The following is a 23,922-nucleotide window of genomic DNA, read 5'->3' as shown; positions in this document are numbered from 1 at the left end:
CAGTCCACCAAATACCTAAAACTTTTTCTTCTTTACTTGGTCCCTGACATTTTTCAGGTGGAACTTCAACTTCTGCTTTATATAGTGCCTGCTACACTGCTGCTGCCACTTCTCCCGTCCTTTTCAGGGGAGGTCCCTCCGATTAGAATATCATCTATATATTGGTACAGTTTCACATCTCGAGGGAGTCAGACTGTTTGCAAAAGTTTAGCAAGCAGAGCATAAGCAATCATGGGTAACTGTTTATACCCCTGCAAGGGTACAAATAGCACTGCCATCCATGGGTGTGTGGTTTCTTGTAGTATGGCTGGTAGAGTTGCAATATTAGGTATTACAGCCGTTAGTGGAGCTGTGTTGGCATTTAGGTGCCGATAATCAATTGTCAGATGCCATCTCCCATCTGGCTTTTGGACTGGCTAAATGGGTGCATTATATGGGGAGCAGGTTATGAAAATAAAGTGCCATTTTTCCAAATCTGCTATTACTTCAGAAATTCCAGTTTGTACTGCAGCAGAAATCAGATATTGTGGGACACTGTTAATTTTTGAGTCAGGGAGTGCAGGGGCTGTGTGGAGTATGCGTACTGTAGCCTCTCAGTTTCTGCTGGGGTTGGGGTTGATACTTGAACCAAAGGACCACACACTGCCATCTGGCAGGTGCCAGTTTCATCCAGTCAAGACACCAAAACCCAAAATATTTTCATTGTGATTTTTAACTGGAAAGCGAGGAGACAACATGTGCTTCTCACCCAGGAGCCATAAATTAACTTTCACAGTTTGACAAATAACACTTGCTCCATTTACTCTGGTGACTAACTCTCTGCTATCTAGGTTGCATATCCAGCTTCTTGGCATCCTGTTGCATTAGTATGGAAACTTGTGCTTCCATATCTGTTAGAAATTTCACCACTTGCCGTCAAGGACCAACTGGAATCAGAATGTATTCTGCTTTAATGATGGGTCTAGCCTCATTTTCAGAGGAATCTAAGGGGAACAAGGGGTCATCATTTCCCTAATCATAGTCATCAGGATTTTCAGAGGAATCCAAGGGGTCATCATTTCCCTCATCATAGTCATCAGGATCACCCCAAATATCACCATGCCAATACTCTGGGGACACTATTAATAGTTTCCTGATTTGCATGGGCTTAGGGTGATGTGGATCCTGCATGAGCATCATCTCGATCTTTTCTTACAACTTTTGTGTTTTCTCCTTTTCTTCCTCTAACAGTTTCTCCAGCTGTTGAGTTTTCAAAGACAGTATTAATTCAGCTGCCTTTCTGCCTTCTATTTCTTCCTTTAGGTCCTACTCCTTTTTATTGTTATTCCTCCTGCCCAGATAGAGAAGGCTGAGAGGGGACCTTATAACTGCCTATATATATCTTAAGGGTGAGTGTCAAGAAGATGGGCCCAGACTCTTTTCAGTGATGCCCAGAGACAGGACAAGGGGCAATGGGCACAAATTGAAGCATAGGAAGTTCCGTCTGAACATGAGGAAGAACTTCTTCACTCTGAGGATGACGGAGCACTGGAACAGGCTGCCCAGGGAGGTTGTGGATTCTCCTTTTCTGGAGATACTAAAAACCCGCTGGACAAGGCCCTGTGCAGCCTGTTCTAGGTGACCCTGCTTTGGCAGGAGGGTTGGACTAGATGACCCACAGTGGTCCCTTCCAACCCCTACCATTCTGTGATTCTGTGATTCTGAGAATATGGGACTTAGACTTATTCCATGCTTCCATACGTAATCAGTGATACTACTTGCCCTCCTGCCAACTATGACAATTTGTCGCAAAGGGGTGATTCAGATTGCTTAAAGAACCACTGTCAAAGGTGTTAGCAAAAATGGTTTTAATATGATGTTGTAACATAGTGTTCAATGGCAAGGTTCATTCTATTAATTAGTGCGTGGAAGAAACACACAAAGGAAAACTGGGTTACACTCGTTAGAATGATTCACAGAGAGACCAGAAATGAAAAGGGTAAGGAAGACCCTACAGTTGAGTCATGAGTTTCAGAAAGGAGCCCCTTGCTTTCTAAGCTCCTTCTCAGAGAGGAGTCAAGGTGTGGCTGGATCCAGACTTAGTCCCAGAGTTGGTTAACAGTTTATGTCTAAAGGATTATGTATGCAAAGTTTATGTAATGTTTCATTAGCATCAATTCAGCATGCAATCAAAGTTAGCACGGCAAAACCAAAGTTACCATACTACAGGGTTATGCGTGATATCGGACGCTTACCAAACATCTGCCATTGGTAAAAGATCTCTGTGCCTCGAGGAGCAACCGTGAGAGGCGGCAGAGCTCAAGGGCAGATCACCACCAGGCATCCATGCTGCCTAGCAGGGAGAGCTCAAAGGAGGCTCCCTCAGACTGTCATTTTTATGGGGTAAAGTGGCTGGCTCATAGTCAAATTACATGTGGTGGAACAGGTATGCAGGAGACTCCCCAGCTGAGTTAAGAATCCAATAGATTTGATTCTACCTGCACAAGTGGCAAAAATTCAGAAATTCCTCTGGACAAACATGGTAGGAAAGAATGATAGTCTCAGAAAGGAATGGATGCTGTTTGTATTCATTTTATGTTGCACCTACAATCAAGGTATAGAATTGTGCCTTGATGCTGGTACTGTACACACCAAAAGACAATTCAAGAGCATCTGCTTCATGAGAGAAAGCAAAATTATTGAGTTTTTCTGGTTTTGATGGCATAAGAAAACAAGCATAACTGGGCAAAAATGACATGTCTTCTAGATGGTGCGTTCTGTTTTGCATGAGGAGGTCAAATCCGGGGTCAGATAAGGGCTAGAGAAACATCTCTCTTCAGTTTTCCAAGTGGTCATGTGTAACTTTTTTCCAGTGGAGTGCAGAGGAGCCTGGGAATACCTGGAAATACAAGCCAATGGCTGGTGAAAGTTTGGCTGTTCTTGTTGAGGTCGGAAGGATTTATCGGTACCTGTGGGATGGGGAAACTTGGAGAAAGTCAAAACTGCAGAGTGAGGGAAATAGCAATTTTAGGCTGCAATTGGAAAAGATGGGAAACAGCAGAAGAGGGTGGCAGGCTCGGGGTTGGAATAGCTGGAGACTTCTGCAGAAATAGCACCCAAATGAAGTCATGAAGAGTAAAATAAACGACAGCTGTCTGCAGAGTCCTGGAAACAATCTCCTACCACACCTGATTTGCATTTGTTTCAGCTCTGTGGACACTAGGCAGAAAAAAATGTCACCAAATAGGTAGGATTCTGAGATGAAGACCACAGCTTCTGTTGGTTGGCACCTGGGCCAGTGAGATCTGTGGTCTTCTTTCTTCACTGTGTCATGCCTTGACTTGGATGCCCAATGTGGAGTTTTCTAAGGATGGTCTGAAACAGTACTAGATCTTCAGGACAAAGACAGAGGGTTTTCCAATTTTTAGTACTGTTTCTCTGCCCAGATAGCTGGGAAGACTTGGGTCAAGTCCCTACAAACTTTGAAATGTTTCCCATTCTCAGGTAGGGACTACTTTTAGGGTTCTGAATTGTGTGTCATCTGAGCATACCTGCTGAGAAGTGTGCTCATTCTCCAGAACTGAGGTGAGTGGGAGTCTCCTGGCTCACCTGTCCCTGAGTCGGGCCCAGGGTCGGCAGAGCGCTCTCCTTCTGGCTTCCGGCGCAGAGCGTGACACACCAGCATGACCTGGGGAACTTCTGTGTGTCCTGTTATTTCCTGGCTGCTCTGTCAGCCCCGTGTGTGCGTGCCAGCAGCTTGGCAATTGACCTGAATCCGTGCTTGGTTGTGAATCAAAAGAATTCCCAAGACACCTTTGCAGCCCTCGTTTCCGCACTGTGTAACCTTCCTAGCTGTAGCTAAGAATCATAGCTCGCACAGTAATGCACAGTCATTCCTATGTGATTCTGGAAGTGTTTAAAGAAATGTTAGTGAAGAAGTGCTGTGCACTTCTGCAAAGCAGGAGACACTAGACCACATTTTACAACTAAGGGAATCATGCTGTAGTGTAGTAAGGGCCAAAGCCCATGGAATGGATTAGTGCTAGAAGTTGGGACTACTGCAGGGCACTTGTTCCTGGTATTGCATGCTAAATCCCAAAAGTGTGATCTCGTGTCTGAACAGTAGACATATCACCTACTGCCTAATAAACCTGTTAAGTTGAAGGCTATACCACTGCAATTTAAGTTCCACAGTAAAGAAAAATAAAATAACAGATATATAATGCCTAAAATTATTATGGACATTTACCAAAGTATCATCGAAGCAATGCAACACAGTTTAGATGTAAAGAATAAGTGGAGAATATTTTCTAATAAACATCTTTGAAGCAGGTAGTTGTGAATGTACTGGTGTTGTGATGTGTACAACAAAAGAAAAGTTAATGTCCTTGAAGATTATTGAATAAGAAAATCACCCTAATGTACGTCTAATCCGCAGGAACTAGTGTTTGTACTGTGCTATGATGATACATAAAGCTACCAAAATACTGCATTACTTTGTTCACTCAGGTTTGTGTGTATTTGCTAAGTGTTTGATCCCCATACTACACAATGAGTGGGTGAGATGAGAACAAGAGAACCAGGCTGAGGGAAGCAAAAGGATGTTACCAGACATGGAAGTTCCAAGGTGAAGGTGGCAACAACACATCCCTGACTCAGCAGTATTAGTAGTTTTCCTTGTTGGCTATCAGCCAGATTTAATTCCAAACCCTGTATTTGGGTTAAGATTCTTGAAATAGTAATTGAATGGTAAAGCAATCTCTGCCTTTTTTGCCTTTGAAGGATGAGTCTCCCAATTGCTTTTCATTGTCAATATTCCTTATGTTACCAACTGCAGGCTAGGTGTTCATTGCTTAGCAAAGAATAGATTTTGTCTGTGATGCATTTGAGCTCCTTAATTTCTATTTTTTTAACATATTACAGTGAAGTGAATGTCTAAATGTTTGTTATGCACCTTTATGGTTCAAGTTCTGTGTTCTATTGACTAAAATATGGGCATCAGTAAGCCATTTTGTGAGGTTCACGACAGATTCTCTGCTAATCGTTCTCTTACATGAAAATGGTCCAAAACATACGTTACAGCATCACAGCAGTTATTTTGATACACTAACAGATGTCCTTGCTGTCAGCTGGCTGGCAAAGAGACAGCAGAAGACATTAAACTGGTGCTTGAAGTGGGACAATATGTGGCAGCAATCCACACGACCACTCTCTTCCTTTGAACATCAGCATGTCGTGGGTTTAGGAGGGAGTCATCTAGGTTCCCAATACCTGTAGAAACTCTGGGAGAGCAATTGTCTTGTCTGATCGCTTACCAAGGCTTTGGATAGGTTGGCCCAGAAGATACCACCTTTGCAGAAAGGAGTGGTGGAAGACAGGGTGTATAGGATTCCAAATCATACTGCTACATTTTTGCTTCATTTGAACTTAGTTTGCTTCAACAATAAAATAAAATAATGGCAATTAGACTTGCTTTGTGCATGAGCTCAGAAAAGTACAGTGGAGTGGGGTTCAGAAAGATATCTCTGGGAAAGCCTGGAACCCACAGCAGTCATTCAGCAATGTGTGATTCCATTTACGATGCTTTTGAAAACACAAATGTAACTCCCTTTGCTCTCATCAGCAGTTTGATGCCTGCTTTTCAAGCTTTCAGAGTCCCTGAAATTTGAACTCTCACACCTGGTGGGGTACTTCATTGTACCTCCATGCCTCCAGTCCTCTGCAATACAGTCCAACCAGCAATTTGTCTTTGATCTTGAATTTCTGTTACCACTAGCATGCACAGGAGAACTGCAAAAGAAAATGCTCTGTTCTGATGAGACTTGGAAAGGATTATGAATTTGAGAGATAATAATTGATTTTACATACTAGGATCACAGTCCAAGCTGAAACAGTGAAATACAGAGCGTATGCTTTTAAGGGTGCCATGTACAGTGTTTTTACTGTAAAAAAAAAAAAAAAAAAAAATTATCGTCATTTTACCCACTGATGATGTAGGTTAAGTTACTAATAAAAGTGTGGCTTATTCAGTTAATCTAAGTTCAGACTTAGAAGTTACAATAAATTGTCCCAGGACATCAACAGGGTGAAAGTAAGGGAACTCTTAGAGCAAGTGGGATTCGTGTTTTTTCCTGTTGTGTGATACGTGGTTCCAAAAGGTTCCAAATGCCCCAGGAGCCTTCCTGCAGGCTGCTCAGCAGCTCTGAAGAAAAGGTTGTTTTCAGTTGTGCATCTATGTCTAGTTGGCTGCGTTAAAGGATTCCAGATATGTGCTTTTGATGTTTCTCCCTGCAGTCTTGGAGAAAAGAATGAATCCTCTGCATAACATCTTACAGTCTCGTAGGAACCTACTGCTTTAACTTTTTGTGTCTATTTCTTGGTTTTAGGAGGCTTAAGTGAGGTTATGGTGAAATCTGGAAGTGGTAGTGTGAAGACGAATAGCAAAAACCTTCTAATGTTTGGATATTCAGATCTTTAAAAAAAGGGGCTTCGTCAGCAAGTGAAATTAGACAATGTTTCTCAATTTTCACTATTTTGTAATTATTACAGCAAATTATGGCTTGTAAAAAAAGTTTAAGAGAACAAATATTTAAAACAGTTTTTTTTTTTACTCTTTGCATTTTTAAAATTCAAAAGCAGTCTGTCATGTCTACATGCCATATTTTTTGTAAATTTTGAAAGCAATGCTCTAAAATTGAAATTTCATCAACTGCTAAGCTGTGGTAATACAAACTGTCCGGTTCTAGTAAACAGCAGTCTATGACTGGATTTAACATTCCAAGAGTTATGGGCTTTAATAATAGCTGGTTTTGTTCATTTTGAACCACTGTCATTTTATTTATGGCTGTAAAACCATAGGAACTAAGTGAATGGAATGGGAGTCATTTTCATTTTAGGTATGTCAGTACTAATTTTCTAATTTTGCACTGTGTTTGAAGACTTGTGATACTCAAGTGGCAGACACGGTGATCATCTGAACTATAACTTGGAGCGTACAATTTTCCCCTAAAAATGTATGTGCTACCCCACATATATGACAGCTTTCCTTATGATGCCATTGGCGGCCGCTTGAGACTGCAGTCTTGTGTGTCGTAACATTTCATCTGAAATGGACAGTTACAAGAGCTTAAAATCTAACTGCTTATCTAAAGGAAAGGCATTCAAAGCATGATGAAGCTTCACACATGGATAGAGATGTTGTATTTTGCAAGATGAGAATCTTAAATGTTTTTATCAGGAGCCTGTAATTCAGATAATTTAAAGATCAGTGTTCCCTGCTGCCTCCTTGTGAAGGTGGCATTCCTATCACTCTCACATGAGAATCAGGATTTAGAAAGCTCAAGCAGGAACTATGGCAGCCTGCATATAGTTCATGGCATTGAAACAATTGGCTGGTATTGCCAACAGGCCTTTAAAAAAAAAAAGAATAAAGAAATAAAGCTTCAGTACAGGTTTAGTTTGGAGATATCATTTTGTTCTTGGTTTATGGTGTATGACCACGTGAAGAAAATCATAAAATCGAAACCAGGATGTCTTTAGGGACTTGCTTGAACATTGTATGGGGAATCAAGGTTGCTTTTTGACAAAAATTGCTGTAACAAAGGCAATTTCTTATTAAAGAAATTACCTGATTACCCATGATTAAGGAGTTTTTTACGTTAATATGCTACACTGCCAAACAGTAATTATCAAAATAGTCGATAGGTTTCAAATGGTGCAACGTTGTACTGTCCAGATCCAGTTCTCCTTGTATTGTGTTCAGGGGTTCTTCGTGAGATGGATGAATTTCTCGAATGTGTCCTGTAAGGGGCAGCATTGAAAAGCAGGTCTCTCTGTAAATGGCTGCTTCTATTCACAATATAGAGTGGGTGTATGTAGGTGACTAACAAATTAGTGCTTATTCTCTGTTGTCTGGAATTACAGGTTTTCAAAGGTAACCAATATGCTTGGGAGTCATTACTTCCAATCTTTCAAAAATTCTGTAGCAGACATGTTTCAGTTTAGGTGATAAAACCGTTGGAATTCTCCCATGTGGAGAACTCAAAATCATAAAAAAAAAAGTTGGGTATTTTGGGTTTGTTGTTTTTTTTTTTTTTTTGTGAGAAACTGATGGCAGAGCCTATTAGCATTTCTTTCTTGTGAGTAATATCAATATTATGTCATTTCTAGAAGCAATATGTCATCTTGACTAATGCTAATTAGTTAATGTCAAGTTTCTCCTGTCAGTATTGCACTTAAACAGTATTGTGTGAGTGACTTAATATGGGAATATTCTGGAGTATTAATATCACTGGCTTAGTCCTGTGCATTAGATCACAAGAATAGATCCTTCTTCTGTATTATAGTGCTGTGATAAGAGAAAGAGCTTGGTATTAGTAATGACAAAACAGTAGTGCTTGGTCCTTCACTTGCAGTTAGCATCAGGGGCATGGATAATCATTTAGGAAGAAAAAAATTTTGAGTGCTCTTTTCCCCCTTTGAAAAAGAAGCAATTTACTGTCCTTACCCTATTTTGTCGTGTCAGAGTCCCAATAGAAAATTGGTAGAGTCTTGTTGTCTGGGCAGGAGCTGTCCCTGGGTAAGATGGCCTTTGAAATTGTCTTGTATAATTTATCTGCCAGAGCAAAATCTTTCTGCTTTTTTCTAGTGTGCCTTTATAGAAAGATAATATCTTTGAGCTTATAAAAAGATAATATCTTTCATTGGAACAAGGAATTTTGGCTGAATTTGAGTTCACAGGGGAAAGTGGCATGAACATCCATATTTAAAGACCATTTCAGAGACGCACAAGGGTTCCAAACCAACTGTAAATAGGCAGGCAGGTCATAAGTCTGACAGTTTTTGATTTTGTAATCATAATGATTTCTTCTTTAGTGTAGTTCATTCTATAGAACAAGATAAATTCACGCGCACACATCCTGTCATTGTGTGACAGTCATATGCCTAATACATCTACTGCACTGCTGAACTGTCTGCTCTGCTCTTGCTAGTTATAATATCATGTTTTCTCTTCAGGGAGGGAGGGAGAATAAATATCTAGAGGAGGTGTGATGACTTCCTGGATTATTATAAGCTGCATTTAGTAATGAAAAATTTTTGCTAATAAGTATTCTAACATTTATTGTTTCTAAACTTCTCCTCTACGTTTGCAACTGGCACTGTTAACTAAGGCAGTTTCGGTGCTGAATCAGCAGCAAGGTTTCAAGTATGGGCAGAATACCAGCTGCTACTGGGGATTTCACCACATTCTGAATGCTGATTTCTTCCTTACAGCAGCAAAGCTTCATGAAAAATGTGTGCTGACTTTGAAGTCTTGTGCGTGTATCTATGAGAGCATGATGACCTCAGCCATCATCAGCAAGTGAAGCTGTCATGTCTTATAGTATCCTCTTCGGGTAAGTACTTAAGTAAGGTAAGCTGAGCATTCCCTGAAGGAAGGGCAAGTCCAACTGAAACAAAGTAATTACTCCGCTTTTACACAGATATGAGAGAATTATCTTTTTGTCCTACGACAGTTGGATGTGGTTTAGTGGTACAATTGGTAAGCAAAATTGCTGCATTTGTGTTTAAGTGCTTGCGAGAAAGTGCTGGTGTTTCCAGTTAGCCAGTGCTAGCCAATGCTAGCTTTGAACATTCGGCTGCTGATCTCCCAGTGAATTGCTGCACAGTGTCAATCCATACCCTCCATCATTCCCTGCTGAGATGACATGCCACCATGCTTCCCATAATTAGTTTCTAAAGGTTATTTCTGTCTCTGTGCCGATGTGAGCAAAGCGTATTTGCACCTGCTAATTTCTGACAACAGTGAGGCTTTTCTGTAATATTTCCAACTTCAGCTTTCATCTTGTTTTCCATGCAAGAGGATATGCAAGGGTCTTTGACAGCTTCATATCTCAAAGGCTACAGTTTTCTTCCTCTCAGCAAAATTAGCTTCCCACAAGTTCTGTCTAGAGTTTGCTGTGGAAGCGATGGAGATTTTCACCAGTCGGGCTTTCAAATGATTCAAGACGCAGTTATTTCCAGATGGTCTTAAGGCAGGTGTAAAAACTGTTGAATCAACACCTGTAATTCCACATTACATTGACTGAGCATATTTTTTAATTTGTCTGCAACAATATCTCCTTCATTAGATCTGTATGATCCTAGATAAGTCAATTCAGCTATTGCATATCAATTTGCCATTAATTATAAAGTTTCTCATATGCTATTTTTTAAGTCAATTCTTAATGTATGTTTCATGCTGGTTTTAATGAGTTAATTTCATCTGATAGGGTTCAGCCATTTACGAGCATAGATCTTTAGGGAAAGTATGTTATTTTACCTGTGTTAAAATACTACCTAGGCAAGGACACTGAAGGTAGTATCTAAGAACAGTAACAAAGTGCTCCGTTGGCTGCTCCAGTTGTCAGGACTTGGGATGTTAGGTTGTGAGTGAGGTGCAACAAAACTAAATAATGTATATTTGATCTATACATTTCCATTATTCAAAAGACAAGAAAGAAGTATTCTTCTCTGGTTCTGGATATCTGGCTGGGAATATTGTGATTTTATGACATTACATTGGATGCTCTGATCTCACCTAGGATAACTGCTGCCGTAGAAAAGAAGAGTTCTCTGCCCAGTTCCATGCAGACTGGAAATGGTTATCCTTATGGACTTCAAGAAGATATAAGGTCAACAAAGAAATCCTATTTTTGTGGCTAGTGTGAAAGTACTTATTCAATTACCATGGCAGACAAATGGACTATACCATCTAGCTTTTAATGTTTGGCAAATTCTGAGCCATGCAATCCAAGTGGTCTTGGAAATTCTGCAGGTAATGGGGAGTTAAAGGACGTGACTCACCAATGTTTATGCTTTCAAAATCAACTCCTTATAGCATGGAGCAGCTTCACGCTGATCAGCCCCAATGTCAGTAAAGGGGACCAAATCCCTCCCACAGTGGGATTTTTAACAAATTTGGCAGCGGAAATAGGTTCATCAGAAATTGTTGAAAATGGCATTCTGTTTGTACTCAGAGGAACCTAAAAAATGAAGATTTTGCTCTGTGTGCAGTTTTAGGGAAAGTGTTTTTATTTTTATTAAATTTCTCCTTGGAACATCTTCCATATGCTAGAATATTTAAAGTGTATTTTTAAATAGTGACTGGCAATCTGTGAAACACCATTTTAGCATGAATGAGGTCATATGCTACTAAAATACTGCTTATACTAGGAAACTGAGATGAATTGAAAGTAGCACAGCTAAAAAAGGGAAGGCAACAGGTGCTTTATTAGATAGCAGATATTGGCTTTTTTTACATCAGTAGAAAAACTGATACTTCGTCCTAAAAATTGTTAGAAGCATGCATGTTTCTACTACTGAATATCAGTAAGTCCCAGTGTTCCTAATTTAGAGTGTTTCTTTAAGGTGTTTTTGATCAATAAAACACGATATTCTCTTCTAGCATATCACCAATTTCATAACGTGATACAGGATTGAAAGAATTTTGCTTGGGTACCAGGCATCTGATGACTAAGAATATGCTGAAAATGAAACACGGCAGGCTGTGCTCCTCCACGAAAAACCTGGAATTATCAGCATTCTGTAATTTTCACAGAGATGATTGTAATGTTTATGTGCAGCCTGGTACAAAGAAGTATTTTTTTGTGTTGCAATAAATGGGAGAGTAATTGTCTTAGATGCACAGATTTTAGTCACCTAGTTAGGGAATAAGCAAAGTGGGATTTATCTCTACCCAAAATGTACAATGCCTTTGAATATTAATTTGAGCAAGTCATGGAAGGGACGCACTCTAGAGTTCAATTTCCCTGTTTTTTAAAATTGAGATCTTCCCTAGTTTATTGTTATAAAATAATTTAGAGAACCTTTTAAAATGTGCTGTTTAAATCGATATTGTTGGGGGTTTTAGCACCACAGCCCCAATAATAAACAGATGAAAAAATGGTTACAGTCCAATAATTCATCTGATGCTTCAAATTTAATGTTCTGTATACAAAATGCTATAATATTCTCACATTTTAAAAATACACTACCTTCCATAAAGTAGTAGTTTCAGGTGACTAATCATTGTGTGTAAAGCACGGAACTGATATTTAAATGCAAATCAGGGGGCTTTTGGTTTGTGCAGTTTTGGTATCTTAGCACATGATTCATAGCTTTCGGGAGCAGCACAGCCCTAAGGAGTGTGCTCATTAAGTGAAGTGCAAGTGATTCCACCTTCTGTTGTAAAGTGTGTATAATAATACATATTTAACCAGAAACACTGACATTTAAAAAATATGTATACAATGGGTATAAAACATAAAATTATTATGAACTCAATTTGCAAATGCACATACTATTTCAACTGAGTACGAATGAAGTGTCAGTCTGGAACTGTGGAGTGTAGGATCCATGTGGAAAAACTACCCCTGGGCTATTCAGCCATCATTTCTGTCCGAGACCCTTGCTGTCATGGCTACTGAAGATTTCCCACGTCTTAAGATTTTATGTAGTGAGGCTTTTTTAGGCTTTACTGTAATGGTAAGTAATGAAGGCACTCACACCATCTAAGTACCTTCTGTCCACACAAAGCGAAAGAGGATCTTATGATTTGGGGGAAACCCTGGCTCCACGGAAACTGAAGCAGGATATTTTTAGTGATTTCACTGGAGCCAGAATATTCTGTATCTTCAAACAAATGCTTTCACAATAATTGGACCTGGAGCTGGAGATCAATATCAACTGCTGATGGTATTGAGCTGTAGAACATTATTTGCAGTAATGGTTGTGATCAGAGACAAGTCTCTCTCCCTCCCCTTCCAAAGGAAATCCGTAGGGAGGAACACTCAGTCTTTTCAGAAACACATCAAGAGAAGAGAAAATGGTCAGTGTAGTCAGAGGTGCAGTCCCGCTTTTCAGTAACTCTTTGGGGCAGAGCCCATAGCCTGCTCTGAAATCACACTGCAGTTAAAAAGACGGCCTCACCAGATACCTAACTAATGGTGTGGCTGTCTGATACCCTCCCAGGTCACTGCTGGGGGAAAGGCAGTGTGGGTAGAATATCTTTGCAGTTTAGTCATTTCAAAGTATGAAAAAGGTCTTCTGAGGCCACAAGGGCAACTGCTGGCTTCCTGAGGTTTGCACTAATTAGATCAATCCTGGGCTAGGGCCAGAAGGTGAGAGGGTGAGGAAGGATGAAAATTTGACTTCAGACCTTCACATCTCTATTTGTCCCGCAACCTCTCTATCTCTCAGCTGAGCTAAGAGAAACTAGCACTGTCCCTGTACAGGAGATCTAAGTTAGATAAACCTTTTCTGTTTGGAATTTTAAAAGATAGAATACACCTTCAAAATACAGTTCAAATTATAACAGAAGGAGAACCCCCTTTTCAGGCACAGGACAATAAGTATAAAGATATTCTGTATAATCATTCCATAATTGTTCTCCATTTTTCTCCATTTGTTCTAATGACTGTGATTGATAGCAGTCAATCAGAGAAGTCATGTAGGCAATACATGTGCATGACACAGCTACACAAAATAAAAGTTTAAGCTAAAGAAATTAATCTCTCTTGTGATACTTCAAGATTTATCTATTAATTGCATGCCTGTGGTTTCAAAACTGACAAACGCTATCTGAAATCGCACTAGGAAGTCCTCTGAGTTCAGTCAAATCTCTGACTTAGTCAGCTTCAGCTATCACTGCCATCGCCCGCTCCTCTATAAATACCTCTGCTTTCACAGCGTGCACATTCTGAAATCTGCCCGTTGCCTCCTCAGAAGCGCAGGGCCATCGTCTGCTGTTAGACAAGCCCAGCTTGACCCAAGCCAACACGGAGCTAGCCTAACGCGCCAAGCCCATCCCTTGTTGTTAGCTTTGATAGTCGCTGCTATCATTTGATAGTTCGCTTGTAGCCCGTCCAAGCTGGCAGTGGCAGCCCAAGCTGATTGGAGCCGCAGACATTTTTGCTGACTGGAGTCATGCTATCTTTGCCAGTTTGCTGGAATAGACACAGACACTGATTGGGTCATGCTGAAAACATTCCTGTCCTATGAAGCAAGTCTGTTTGTATTTTAGGTTTGCCAGGACTAATGAATTAAAAATCTTGGGCTCGCCACAGTTTGCTGCTTAATAATGCCTGTGACAGAAGGATTTTTTCCTCCCTGAAGCGTGACAGCATCGTAATCCCTCGTCACTGGCAAGGAGAGGAAGGAAAGGCAGAATTGTGGAGAAAAGCGGAAAAGAGTGATCTTTTGGGACAGCAAAGCCTATGGGAAGTGCAGGTAGCAGCATGTTGCCCTGACAGCTGTCTCAGCTTCTCAGACCTTGTCAGCTTGTTGCTATGCAGCAGGTGCAGCCTTTTCTTTTATTGAAGCTTTACTCCATAAAGGCAACGAGAAGCCAAGGCAGTGGCTGGCCCTGGATTATACAAGTGCAGACACTCCAGTAAGTGAGGTAAGGCAACAGGTGTGAAAACTGAACTAAATAGATAGAGCTGTAACAGCACTTAATCTGAGTTCTGCTGCAGATTTTTTATGGAGAAACAGCAGCCAGTTCTATGGGCAATTGTTGTGAAGAAGGGAGCTGCTCATTAAATCTTGTTAAATTCCAGGTTGCCCACTCACCCTCATCTCTGTCTGCAGAGACGTTGTTCTTCCTGCAGGCAGAAAGCAGGTGGGGAGCTGGGGGCAGTTGGTCTGCGTGTCTCCTGCATCACCTCATCTGCACACAGGCTGCTTCCATCCCTCTCTGTTCCCTTTGATTGCTTTTTGTGATGAAAAGCTTGAAGATTCCGCGCAAAAAGGAATGAAAGGATAAATGCAATATCTATAATAAAAAAAGATAGCAGGGTAATTGCTGTGTATAAAGATGAGATTTGTTTTGTGGATTGGAGTAAAATGAAAACACTCCTTGGTATTATGATAGAATTCACCATTGCTTATTAAGGGGGTATTGATTTTTGCCCTCACATAGTAGGTGGATAAAGGAGGTAATTTAAAGGCATTGGAGACCACAGAGTAGGTGACTGGGATAAGACAACAGATTTACTCCTAGCAATGTTGTTATGGCAATTTAAAAACCTCTAGCAGAATGCATCATTTTAATTTCATAGGCTATGATATAAAACGTTAAGTGTACTCTTACATGGAAGACCACTTGAGATAGTAAGCAGATGTCAGGGGAATGTACACCACCAACACAGAAAGATGAATAGCCTTGTTTCAAGGATGTACTTGTCATTTAAAATCTCTTCTGTTTTGTGGTTTTTTGGTTCTTTGTTTTTGTTTTTTTTTTTTTTTTTGCTTTACCTTGTATTGGGAGGTATGGAAGGGAAATATGACAAAGAATTTTGGATTAGTAGTTCTGTTGTTTTGTTTAAAAACAATGAGATGTCTCAGACGTTTCTTATAAAGGGAAGGTCTGGGGGGAAAAAAAGAGATCAATAACGTTCCAAAGGTAAAAGTTACTTAGTCTAATGCAATGCACTTAAAAATGGAATATTTCAGTTGATTCCAGGGATCTTTTCCCGAGCCCAAAAACATACACTGCAGCATTTTAGTTGACTTTTCTTTCTATCTGCCCAATAGATATCAGTTCAATTTTTGTATGTCTTCATTGTTAGTAATGGGCAATAAAGAACAATCTGTGATATCCTTTCTTTGTGTGTTAGTAGAAAGAGACACTCCCAGCTCCAAATGAGATTTATTCAAAGTAATGGTTTTAGAATATTTGTTGTTATTTTAAGAAAAGTTTATGCACTTCAAATAACAATTTCTTGTGCAGCATTGCTGTGGAGTAACTGCATCAGTCTGCTAACTAAATATTAAGACAGACAAGGCAAATAAAAAAGAAATCCTGAAATCAATGGACCAAATGCAAATTTGATACTTTTCCACTGATTGCAAGGCAGTGATGCCAGGGAAGAATTTGATTCACTTGTGCATCAGTGAGGAAGATTATAATCCAGAAATATTGTTCTGTTCTATTGACTTTCTGAGACTGCCAAATAATTAAGTGTAAATCAGAATGAGTTGTTGGGGTTTCTGTGCAATACAATAGCTGCTTTACTGAAAAACTGCAAGACTATGGGCTTAGGAAACTGTCTTTTGTTTTCGCTAGCTAAATGCCGTGTTGCCTACTGACTGTGATACAACTTTTACTAAATTAATTGTATTTTCCTGAAGAATTTGGCATCTAATTGACTGGGGCATTTTTATGGTTATTTAAAAGCTACTGTCATAATTGTCCACATAGTTGGTGTGGATACAATGCGCTCTGGATGGCATAGTCTTCAGTCCTAAAATAATTTCTTTATGGGCAGATCTTTTGCATGCATGAATTCCCACTGACTTCATGTTCTCCACACACGGGGCTAATCAGAAGATTGATATCTGTGAATTTCAGAAGCTTTGTGCTAGGTATACAAGGAGATTAAGTTTGCGTTCGGCTGTTTAATCGAGTTTAACCAAAACTGCTCATTCAAAAGGCTCTTATGCATGGTAGAGCTCTGAGTGCAACTTTTGGGTGATCAGAGATGCTTTGATGGTACCATTACAGATCAGTAGTAGCTAATTCTTTCATTGCTCAACAATTCTTTAGTGCCCTGCTTGAAATGAACCAGCAGTTTTCTTAATGGACAGGGTTTCACCTCAGTATAAACCACTTTTTGGAGTTGGTGGTCTCAGAAGAAAGACCGAGGACTGAATAAGGTCCCAATCTGGGAGTCAAACCCATGCAGACAGACCTCTCCATCTGCACAGAGCTCCACTGAAGAATCATCACCAAGGTTTGGAGACCCAGTGACTTTCTGACGATGAAGTGGGTGACTATCCGGCACGGTTTGACTGGGGGAGTATGGGTGGAAGGCAGGAGGACGGGTGCCTCCTCATTGACAACGTGTGGAGTGGTGTGCACGTTTCCAATCACATGGCAGGCTTGGGGTCGTGTTACTCTCAACTCCCCACCCCTTCTTCCTTCTTCACCTTCAGAACCAGGCAGCATTGCCACGAGTCAAGGCTTGCTGAAGGGGCAATGGCGGGGAGCAAGCAGGTGAGGAGAGGGGAAGCTTCCTTTGCCATCGTTCTTTCTAATCTGTAAATAACAAAAGAAAGGCAGTGTCTGCACTGAATTTCACTTAAATCCTTTTTAAGTGGACAAGTGAAATGGAGCTCCCTTGACTTTGATTCTAAACGTTGCTTAGCTAGAATGGGAAAGGTAGCTGTGAATGCATGAAAAGCATTGAAACTCATTTGTTGAATGGTGTCACATGCTCTGTAATAAATATATTGTTTGTATTATTGCAGCTGGAACAAACAAGTAAAAGCATTGACTCAAGTGCCCACATGATCACCACCGCCAGGGTACCTGCTGATAAGCCAGTACGAATTGCCTTCAGCCTGAGTGACTCCCCAGGTACAGTTTCATTTATGGAGTAAACCACAATGAAATAATTGCTTTTAAATTTTACATGTTCTTACCAGTGTTTACAATATCAGATGAAATCCAGTGTTCTGGGTGGATTTTTTTCCTGAGTGATAGTATGCGATCGGTTTTCCTGTCTGATAACTTTTAATGTTTCCATTAACAATTTTGTTAGACTAAAACTCCTGACAGTTTAGATTTTAGCTTTCTTTCGGTTGTTTGTGGAATATACTTGTGATTAACTGTCAAATTTACTTGCATATGCAGTATGTCTGATTTTAAGGAATTTTAACACAAGAGAAGTAAAAGGACATTTTCTACTGAGGCTGAGGCTAGAGCAGGAAGAGACTTTCCCTTCAGCAGAAAGGTTGGAAGGTGCCGCACGTGCCCAGTTTGGTGAAAGGTCTCAGGAAACAGATGCCCCACATGGCATGTTCCCTGAGAAAGCAGCAGAAATTTCATTGACGTTTATCCTGCTAGGTAGTGATGAATGAGCATTTATTTCCCCTAACATGCCCTGTACATACATGGACCCTTTGACCTTTGGAATAGACAAGTATTTTTAGTTTGCACCTTAAATATTATTAAGGTCTAGAGAGCTGTTGCCAAACAGTATAAGTCAGAATGAAATGAAGTAAATCGGAAGCTGGGAAGCATCCCCCAAAAAGCTTGCTGTAGTGTTGCTAAAGGTGAGTGCCTGGAGTCAGGGTTGATATGTGTTTATGGCATGAAATATAAGGATCTCTGATAATGATAACTGAAACCCACTGCTGATGAGGGCTTTATGGGACAGTGTGCATTGTAGGATAATGTGTGAAGCCGCTTCCTGAGCTTTGTGTGAATAGAGTCTCAGCTTGAATACAATTTTCTCATTTTAAAAATATTTTAGAATATGCACTATCTTTCCTAGCTAATTGTTGTGTAATATTAATTTGCAGCTATCAGCCTGAAATAGAATCTCATTCCCTAAGCAAGGGAATTTAAAAGCAAACTTCTTCATATATTATTGCACATAACTTTCAGCTCAAAAAGGTGACACAGAAAGACTGGGACAAGGAATATAAAGAAGCACATGTAGCTATTTACGTGCCCTTTTGTCATAAACTAAAAGAATCTGGTAACTACATTTTTATTACAGAAAGTAATAAGGAATCATTCTCATATCTCAAGACATAGTAACATGGTAAATTTCTTACAGGAATTATGGCAAAGGTAGGTCTCGAAGAGTGGTGTAAAAGAAAGAGGAGTGCTCTTACAAATTATGGAAAAAGAATGCTTATGTGAGACACTGAAAACAAGTCAGGGAAAGCTGAGACCATGGGAAAGTCAAAGAGGGTAGAGTGGTTTGTGACAAGAGACGGCAGTAGGAAATGACAAGGTTGTGAATAGCTTGGAAGAAGAGGACATGAAAGGCAGGAAGCCTAGCTTCCTTAACATTGCATCATATTTTATTTTTTACTTTTCTATCCTGCTAATAATTCCAGCCTTCCTCTTAACGTTTAGAGAAATAAACTCAATTACAGAAAGGTATTTTTCTGATACATTTTGTTAAACTTTTCCATAATTTTCAGTTCTTTATTGCATATATACAAGTGTTTCTGCAGTATGCAATCCAGAATCCCTGTGAGTACTGATAAAACTAAATAGCAACCAGTAAAGTGAGTGCTGTGTTCTCCTCTGCATTGTATTCCCTTGGGGGCTACCAGGAGGTCTAAACCAGCATACTGTTTTACCATGTCACAAGACTTCTGCTCTTGCTTTTAGTGGTAAGCCTGAACATGGTTATTATATTTTACATATTTATATTTTATAAGTTTAATAGAACACATTAAGGAAACAAACTTTTTTCAGGTTTGAAAATTTCCAGCAAACCACAGTTGAATCAAGAGAGTACAAATCAGTATTTAATTCTTTTTTTTGAAGATGAGATGCAAAAACATTTAACAGATAAACCTTTAGGTATTCCATATTTGGCTTTTATTTCCTGCTTTTTTATATATTTCTTTAATCTTTTTTTCTCCTTGACAAGGATATTTGTTTTCAGTTCAAACAGGAGTTACCTGCTGTAGGTGTTGTAGTAAAGCATCAGGTGAAGCTCATGTACTGCTTGGGTATATACAAAAAGTTCTTCACCCTGGCTAAGTGGTGAGGGAGTCTGTCTGACTGAAGTTTTTCCTTAAATTTCACCTCACTTGCAAGGCACGGTGACAGATTTCACCAAGAAAGGCTGCATTCTCCTTCCGGGGGCTGTACAACTGCTTACTGGGAGGAACTGGCAGCACAACTAGATATAAAAAGGGGAAATGGAATGTTTCTTCTGGGTGGTGATTATCTCACTGGCTAGGATTGTAACCAAGCACTGGGTGTGAGGAGTAGTGAAAGGAGAAACTGCTCTCAACTCATGAGAAGAAATTACTTTATGTTAACTGACCTACAAGACCAGAGCCGGCTTATCCTGAGTGTACAAGAAATAATTTAATTGTGTTATATTATTTGTCAGTCAACACCTGATGACTGAAATCCTGGCCAGCTTTGTGCAGTATTTTTAATGTGAAAGTGGGCTAACCAATCCCTTAAAAGTCTCAGGAGCAGCCCATCAGCGGGTGCTATATAAGAAGACAGTTTTACTGTGTATCTCTTATTCCTGTATATATAGCTATCTATGTTTGGCTCTTTTACTCAAGTTCACTAAGCTGGCATCAAACATAGGTTTCCCAGGGTGTGTCTGCACACCGTATTACACCAGTTTGACTTAAGGTGCCATTTTAAATGAATGAATTTCAAACATACTATTTCAGTCTGTCTTATATCACTTGGAAACTAATGCAAGTTAAATTAAATATGGTGTTCCAAAATTTAAATAAGTGTTCCCAAACAAAGTTTTTTGTAGTCTATCGACATCAATTTAATGAAACCAATGATCAATATGTCCTAATTTATATAAATCACTAACTCTCTTATTTACTGGACATATTAAGATACAATTATAACAAGAACTTTATTAAATGTAGGCAAGTGGATTTGTTTTGTGTAATAGTTCTAAGGGAAAGTTTATAGGCAAACATTTCTTCACTTTCCCTCCTAGAATAGAATTAAAAAACAAGAAGTTTGAATCTAGCTGAAGAGTTCACCTAGCAACATGTGGTGATAAATAACTGGTTTTGAAATTATTAGTAATATCTTTGGTTTGAAATTTGTCTACCTCTGATAGCACTCTCCAGAAAAATCACTGGTTACAAAGGCAAAACATACATCTTCTAATGAAACTGACAGACAGTGGAACAGTGTAATGTTTTTCCAGGCACAGCAAATGACTTACTTTACTCCTCTTTATGCCTTTGTTATCCCAGTGGCCACGAAGAATTTTTTGCTTTTATAGCTGATCATGCAAGACTGTTTTGTTTATTTGTTTGTGTTTCTTCAACAGCAACCTTCAGATCCCTACTCCATCATCATTTTGGTTGTAATGGCAACAGAGGCTTTCCAGCAGATAACGTATTGGTTGAAAATGATTGGCAATTGCTAAAATATATGGCTAAAATTTACAAGGCTAAGTTTCCTAAAAACTACACCCAACCTGCAAGTAGGTGGCTTGATCTCTGGGAAAATAGGCAGGAACTTAGGTGCAGGAACTTAGGTGAGATGGTACCCTCAGAGGGATAGTGGCTGTGTGTTCATTAGAGGATGCTTCAGGCTTAGGTGAAGGCATACGGAGTAGGAGGGTTTTGCTCTTACCTATTCTGTTACGGGCCGTTTCTATTTTTGGGAGGTCTACACCTCTTATTATTGAGGAAGCCTTCATGGCCTATTCCTGGGTCAGGCAGTGACCATTCCCCACTATTTTACGAGTGAGGTAACTGCAAGGTTGCATAAGGTCATGCCAGACAGGGCTGTGAATAGAAGCCCGAGAGCTTCACGCAGCAGTGCCAAGTCGCAGTCACTTAGCCACACAGCCTTCCAGGACAAATTCGATGAGTCTATGCGTGTCTGTCAGTAACCAGGGCTGGAGCTGCTGGATCTCGCCGCCCTCCTAGGGCCAAGGCTGGACCTCCGTACACATTTTTGCCAGTGTTGTCCCTCTGCAAGTTGCAGTGCTTGCTGCTGAGTTTGAGCGCTTCTCCTGTGTAAGGGCTGATCCACTTACAGGATAACAGCCTACTTATATTACCAATTTAATTCTTTAATTTAGGGGGAAGAGATCTGAACACACTTGCCCACGCATGAAGGAGAAAAAAATAGTGCCTGATTGTATAATTAAAGAATGGATCATAACTCAGTTACTCAAGGAAGCAGAGCTGTGATTGGCATTTCCTAAATTTTGAATGCTTGATTTAGCAACCTTAATGTGCTTTCAACACGTTTAAATTTTTATGTTTTATTTCTGTCTGTCTTTGTGAAGATCCTAGAGCAACTGTAATTTGCGAGTTTATACTGCAAGTAAATCAGATGTTGTTCTTAAAGTATTTATTCATTAACTATTGCCCAGAGCCCGCTCTTCAGAATCACAGAATAGTAGGGGTTGGAAGGGACCTCTGTGGGTCATCTAGTCCAATCCCCCTGCCGAAGCAGGGTCACCTACAGCAGGCTGCACAGGACCTTGTCCAGGCGGGTCTTGAATATCTCCAGAGAAGGAGACTCCACAACCTCCCTGGGCAGCCTGTTCCAGTGCTCCGTCACCCTCAGAGGGAAGAAGTTCTTCCTCATGTTCAGACGGAACTTCCTGTGCCTCAGTTTGTGCCCATTGCCCCTTGTCCCTGTCACTGGGCACCACTGAAAAGAGTCTGGCCCCATCCTCCTGACACCCACCCTTTAGATATTTATAAGCATTTATTAGGTCCCCTCGCAGCCTTCTCTTCTTCAGGCTGAACAAGCCCAGCTCCCTCAGCCTCCCCTCGTAGGGGAGATGTTCCAGTCCCCTCATCATCCTTGTAGCCCTCCGCTGGACTCTCTCCAGTAGCTCTTCATCTTTCTTGAACTGGGGAGCCCAGAACTGGACAGAGTACTCCAGATGGGGCCTCACCAGGGCAGTGTAGAGGGGAAGGAGAACCTCCCTCGTCCTGCTGGCCACACTCTTCTTGATGCACCCCAGGATTCCATTGGCTTTCTTGGCAGCCAGGGCACACTGCTGGCTCATGGTTAACCTGTCGTCCACCAGGACGCCCAGGTCCCTCTCCACAGAGCTGCTCTCCAGCAGGTCCGCCCCAAGCCTGTACTGATGCATGAGGTTGTTCCTCCCCAGCTGCAGGACCCTGCATTTGACTTTGTTGAACCTCATCAGGTCCTCTCTACCCAGCTTTCCAGCCTATCCAGGTCACGCTGAATGGCAGCACAGCCTTCCGGTGTGGCTACCACACCTCCCAGTTTGGTGTCATCAGCAAACTTGCTGAGGGTACATTCTAACTCTTCATCCAGGTCATTGATGAAGAAGTTAAACAAGACTGGGCCCAGTACTGACCCCTGAGGGACACCACTTGTTACCAGCCTCCAACTAGACTCAGAGCCGCTGATGACAACCCTCTGAGTTCTGCCATTCAGCCAGTTCTTAATCCACTTCACCGACCACTCATCCAGCCCACACTTCCTCAGCTTCCCTAGGAGAATATTATGGGAGATTGTGTCGAAAGCCTTGCTGAAGTCTAGGTAGACAACATCCATGGCTCTCCCTTCGTCTACCCAGCCAGTCATGTCATCGTAGAAAGCTATTAGATTGGTCAGGCATGATTTCCCCTTGGTGAATCCATGCTGACTACTCCTGATAACCTTCTTTTCTTCCACTTGCTTCATGATGGCCTCCAGGATAAGCTGCTCCATCACCTTTCCCGGGATGGAGGTGAGGCTGACCGGCCTGTAGTTCCCTGGGTCCTCCTTCTTGCCCTTTTTGAAGATTGGAGGTACATTGGCCTTTCTCCAGTCCTTGGGCACCTCTCCTGTCCTCCAGGACCTCTCAAAGATGATGGAGAGTGGCTCAGCAATGACATCCGCCAGCTCTCTCAGCACTCGTGGGTGCATTCCATCGGGGCCCATGGATTTCTGGACGTCCATATCGCTTAAGCGATCCCTCACACAGTCCTCCTCGACCAAGGGAAAGTCGTCCTCTCTGTAGGCTTCTTCTCTTACCTCCGGGGCCTGGGATTCCTGAGGGCCAGTCTTAGCACTGAAGACTGAAGCAAAGAAGGCATTCAGTAGCTCTGCCTTCTCCGCATCCTCCGTCACCAGGACACCCGCCTCATTCAGCAGCGGCCCCACATTGTCCCTAGCCTTTCTTTTGCTGCTGATGTAGTTGAAGAAGCCCTTCTTGTTCTTTTTGACACCCCTTGCCAGCTTCAATTCCAGGTGGGCCTTGGCCTTCCTCGTCGCATCCCTGCATGCTCTCACCACGTTTCTGTACTCTTCCCAAGTGGCTTGCCCCTCTTTCCACATTCCATGGACCTTTCTCTTTTGCCTGATCTCTGCTAGAAGCTCCTTGTTTAACCATGCAGGTCTCCTGCCTCCTTTGCAAGATTTCTTTCTCAGGGGGATGCATTGCTCCTGTGCAT

General features: G+C 41.0%; 1 protein-coding gene across 3 annotated transcripts in view; it reads left to right on the top strand.

Annotated features, from left to right (window-relative positions):
• Positions 1–23,922, top strand: part of MAP3K7CL (MAP3K7 C-terminal like) — a 54,324-nt gene that overhangs the window by 6,283 nt on the left and 24,119 nt on the right. Inside the window, exons 2-5 of one of the 3 annotated variants that reach the window (XM_075446387.1) lie at positions 9,253–9,374; positions 16,606–16,751; positions 16,954–17,014; positions 17,269–17,377. In XM_075446387.1, the coding sequence (XP_075302502.1) occupies positions 16,997–17,014; positions 17,269–17,377 (127 nt within the window). In that variant the 5' untranslated portion in view covers positions 9,253–9,374; positions 16,606–16,751; positions 16,954–16,996. Of the gene's footprint in view, positions 1–9,252; positions 9,375–14,026; positions 14,411–16,605; positions 16,752–16,953; positions 17,015–17,268; positions 17,378–18,019; positions 18,076–23,922 lie in introns of those variants that run through there. The other 2 variants (XM_009933349.2, XM_075446614.1) reach the window with 2 other exon arrangements.

This window comes from Opisthocomus hoazin, chromosome 1 (genome assembly GCF_030867145.1).
Source record: "Opisthocomus hoazin isolate bOpiHoa1 chromosome 1, bOpiHoa1.hap1, whole genome shotgun sequence".
Classification (NCBI taxonomy): domain Eukaryota; kingdom Metazoa; phylum Chordata; class Aves; order Opisthocomiformes; family Opisthocomidae; genus Opisthocomus; species Opisthocomus hoazin.
The sequence above is the reverse complement of the archived record's forward strand: the minus strand, read 5'-3'. Positions and strand labels throughout refer to the sequence as shown.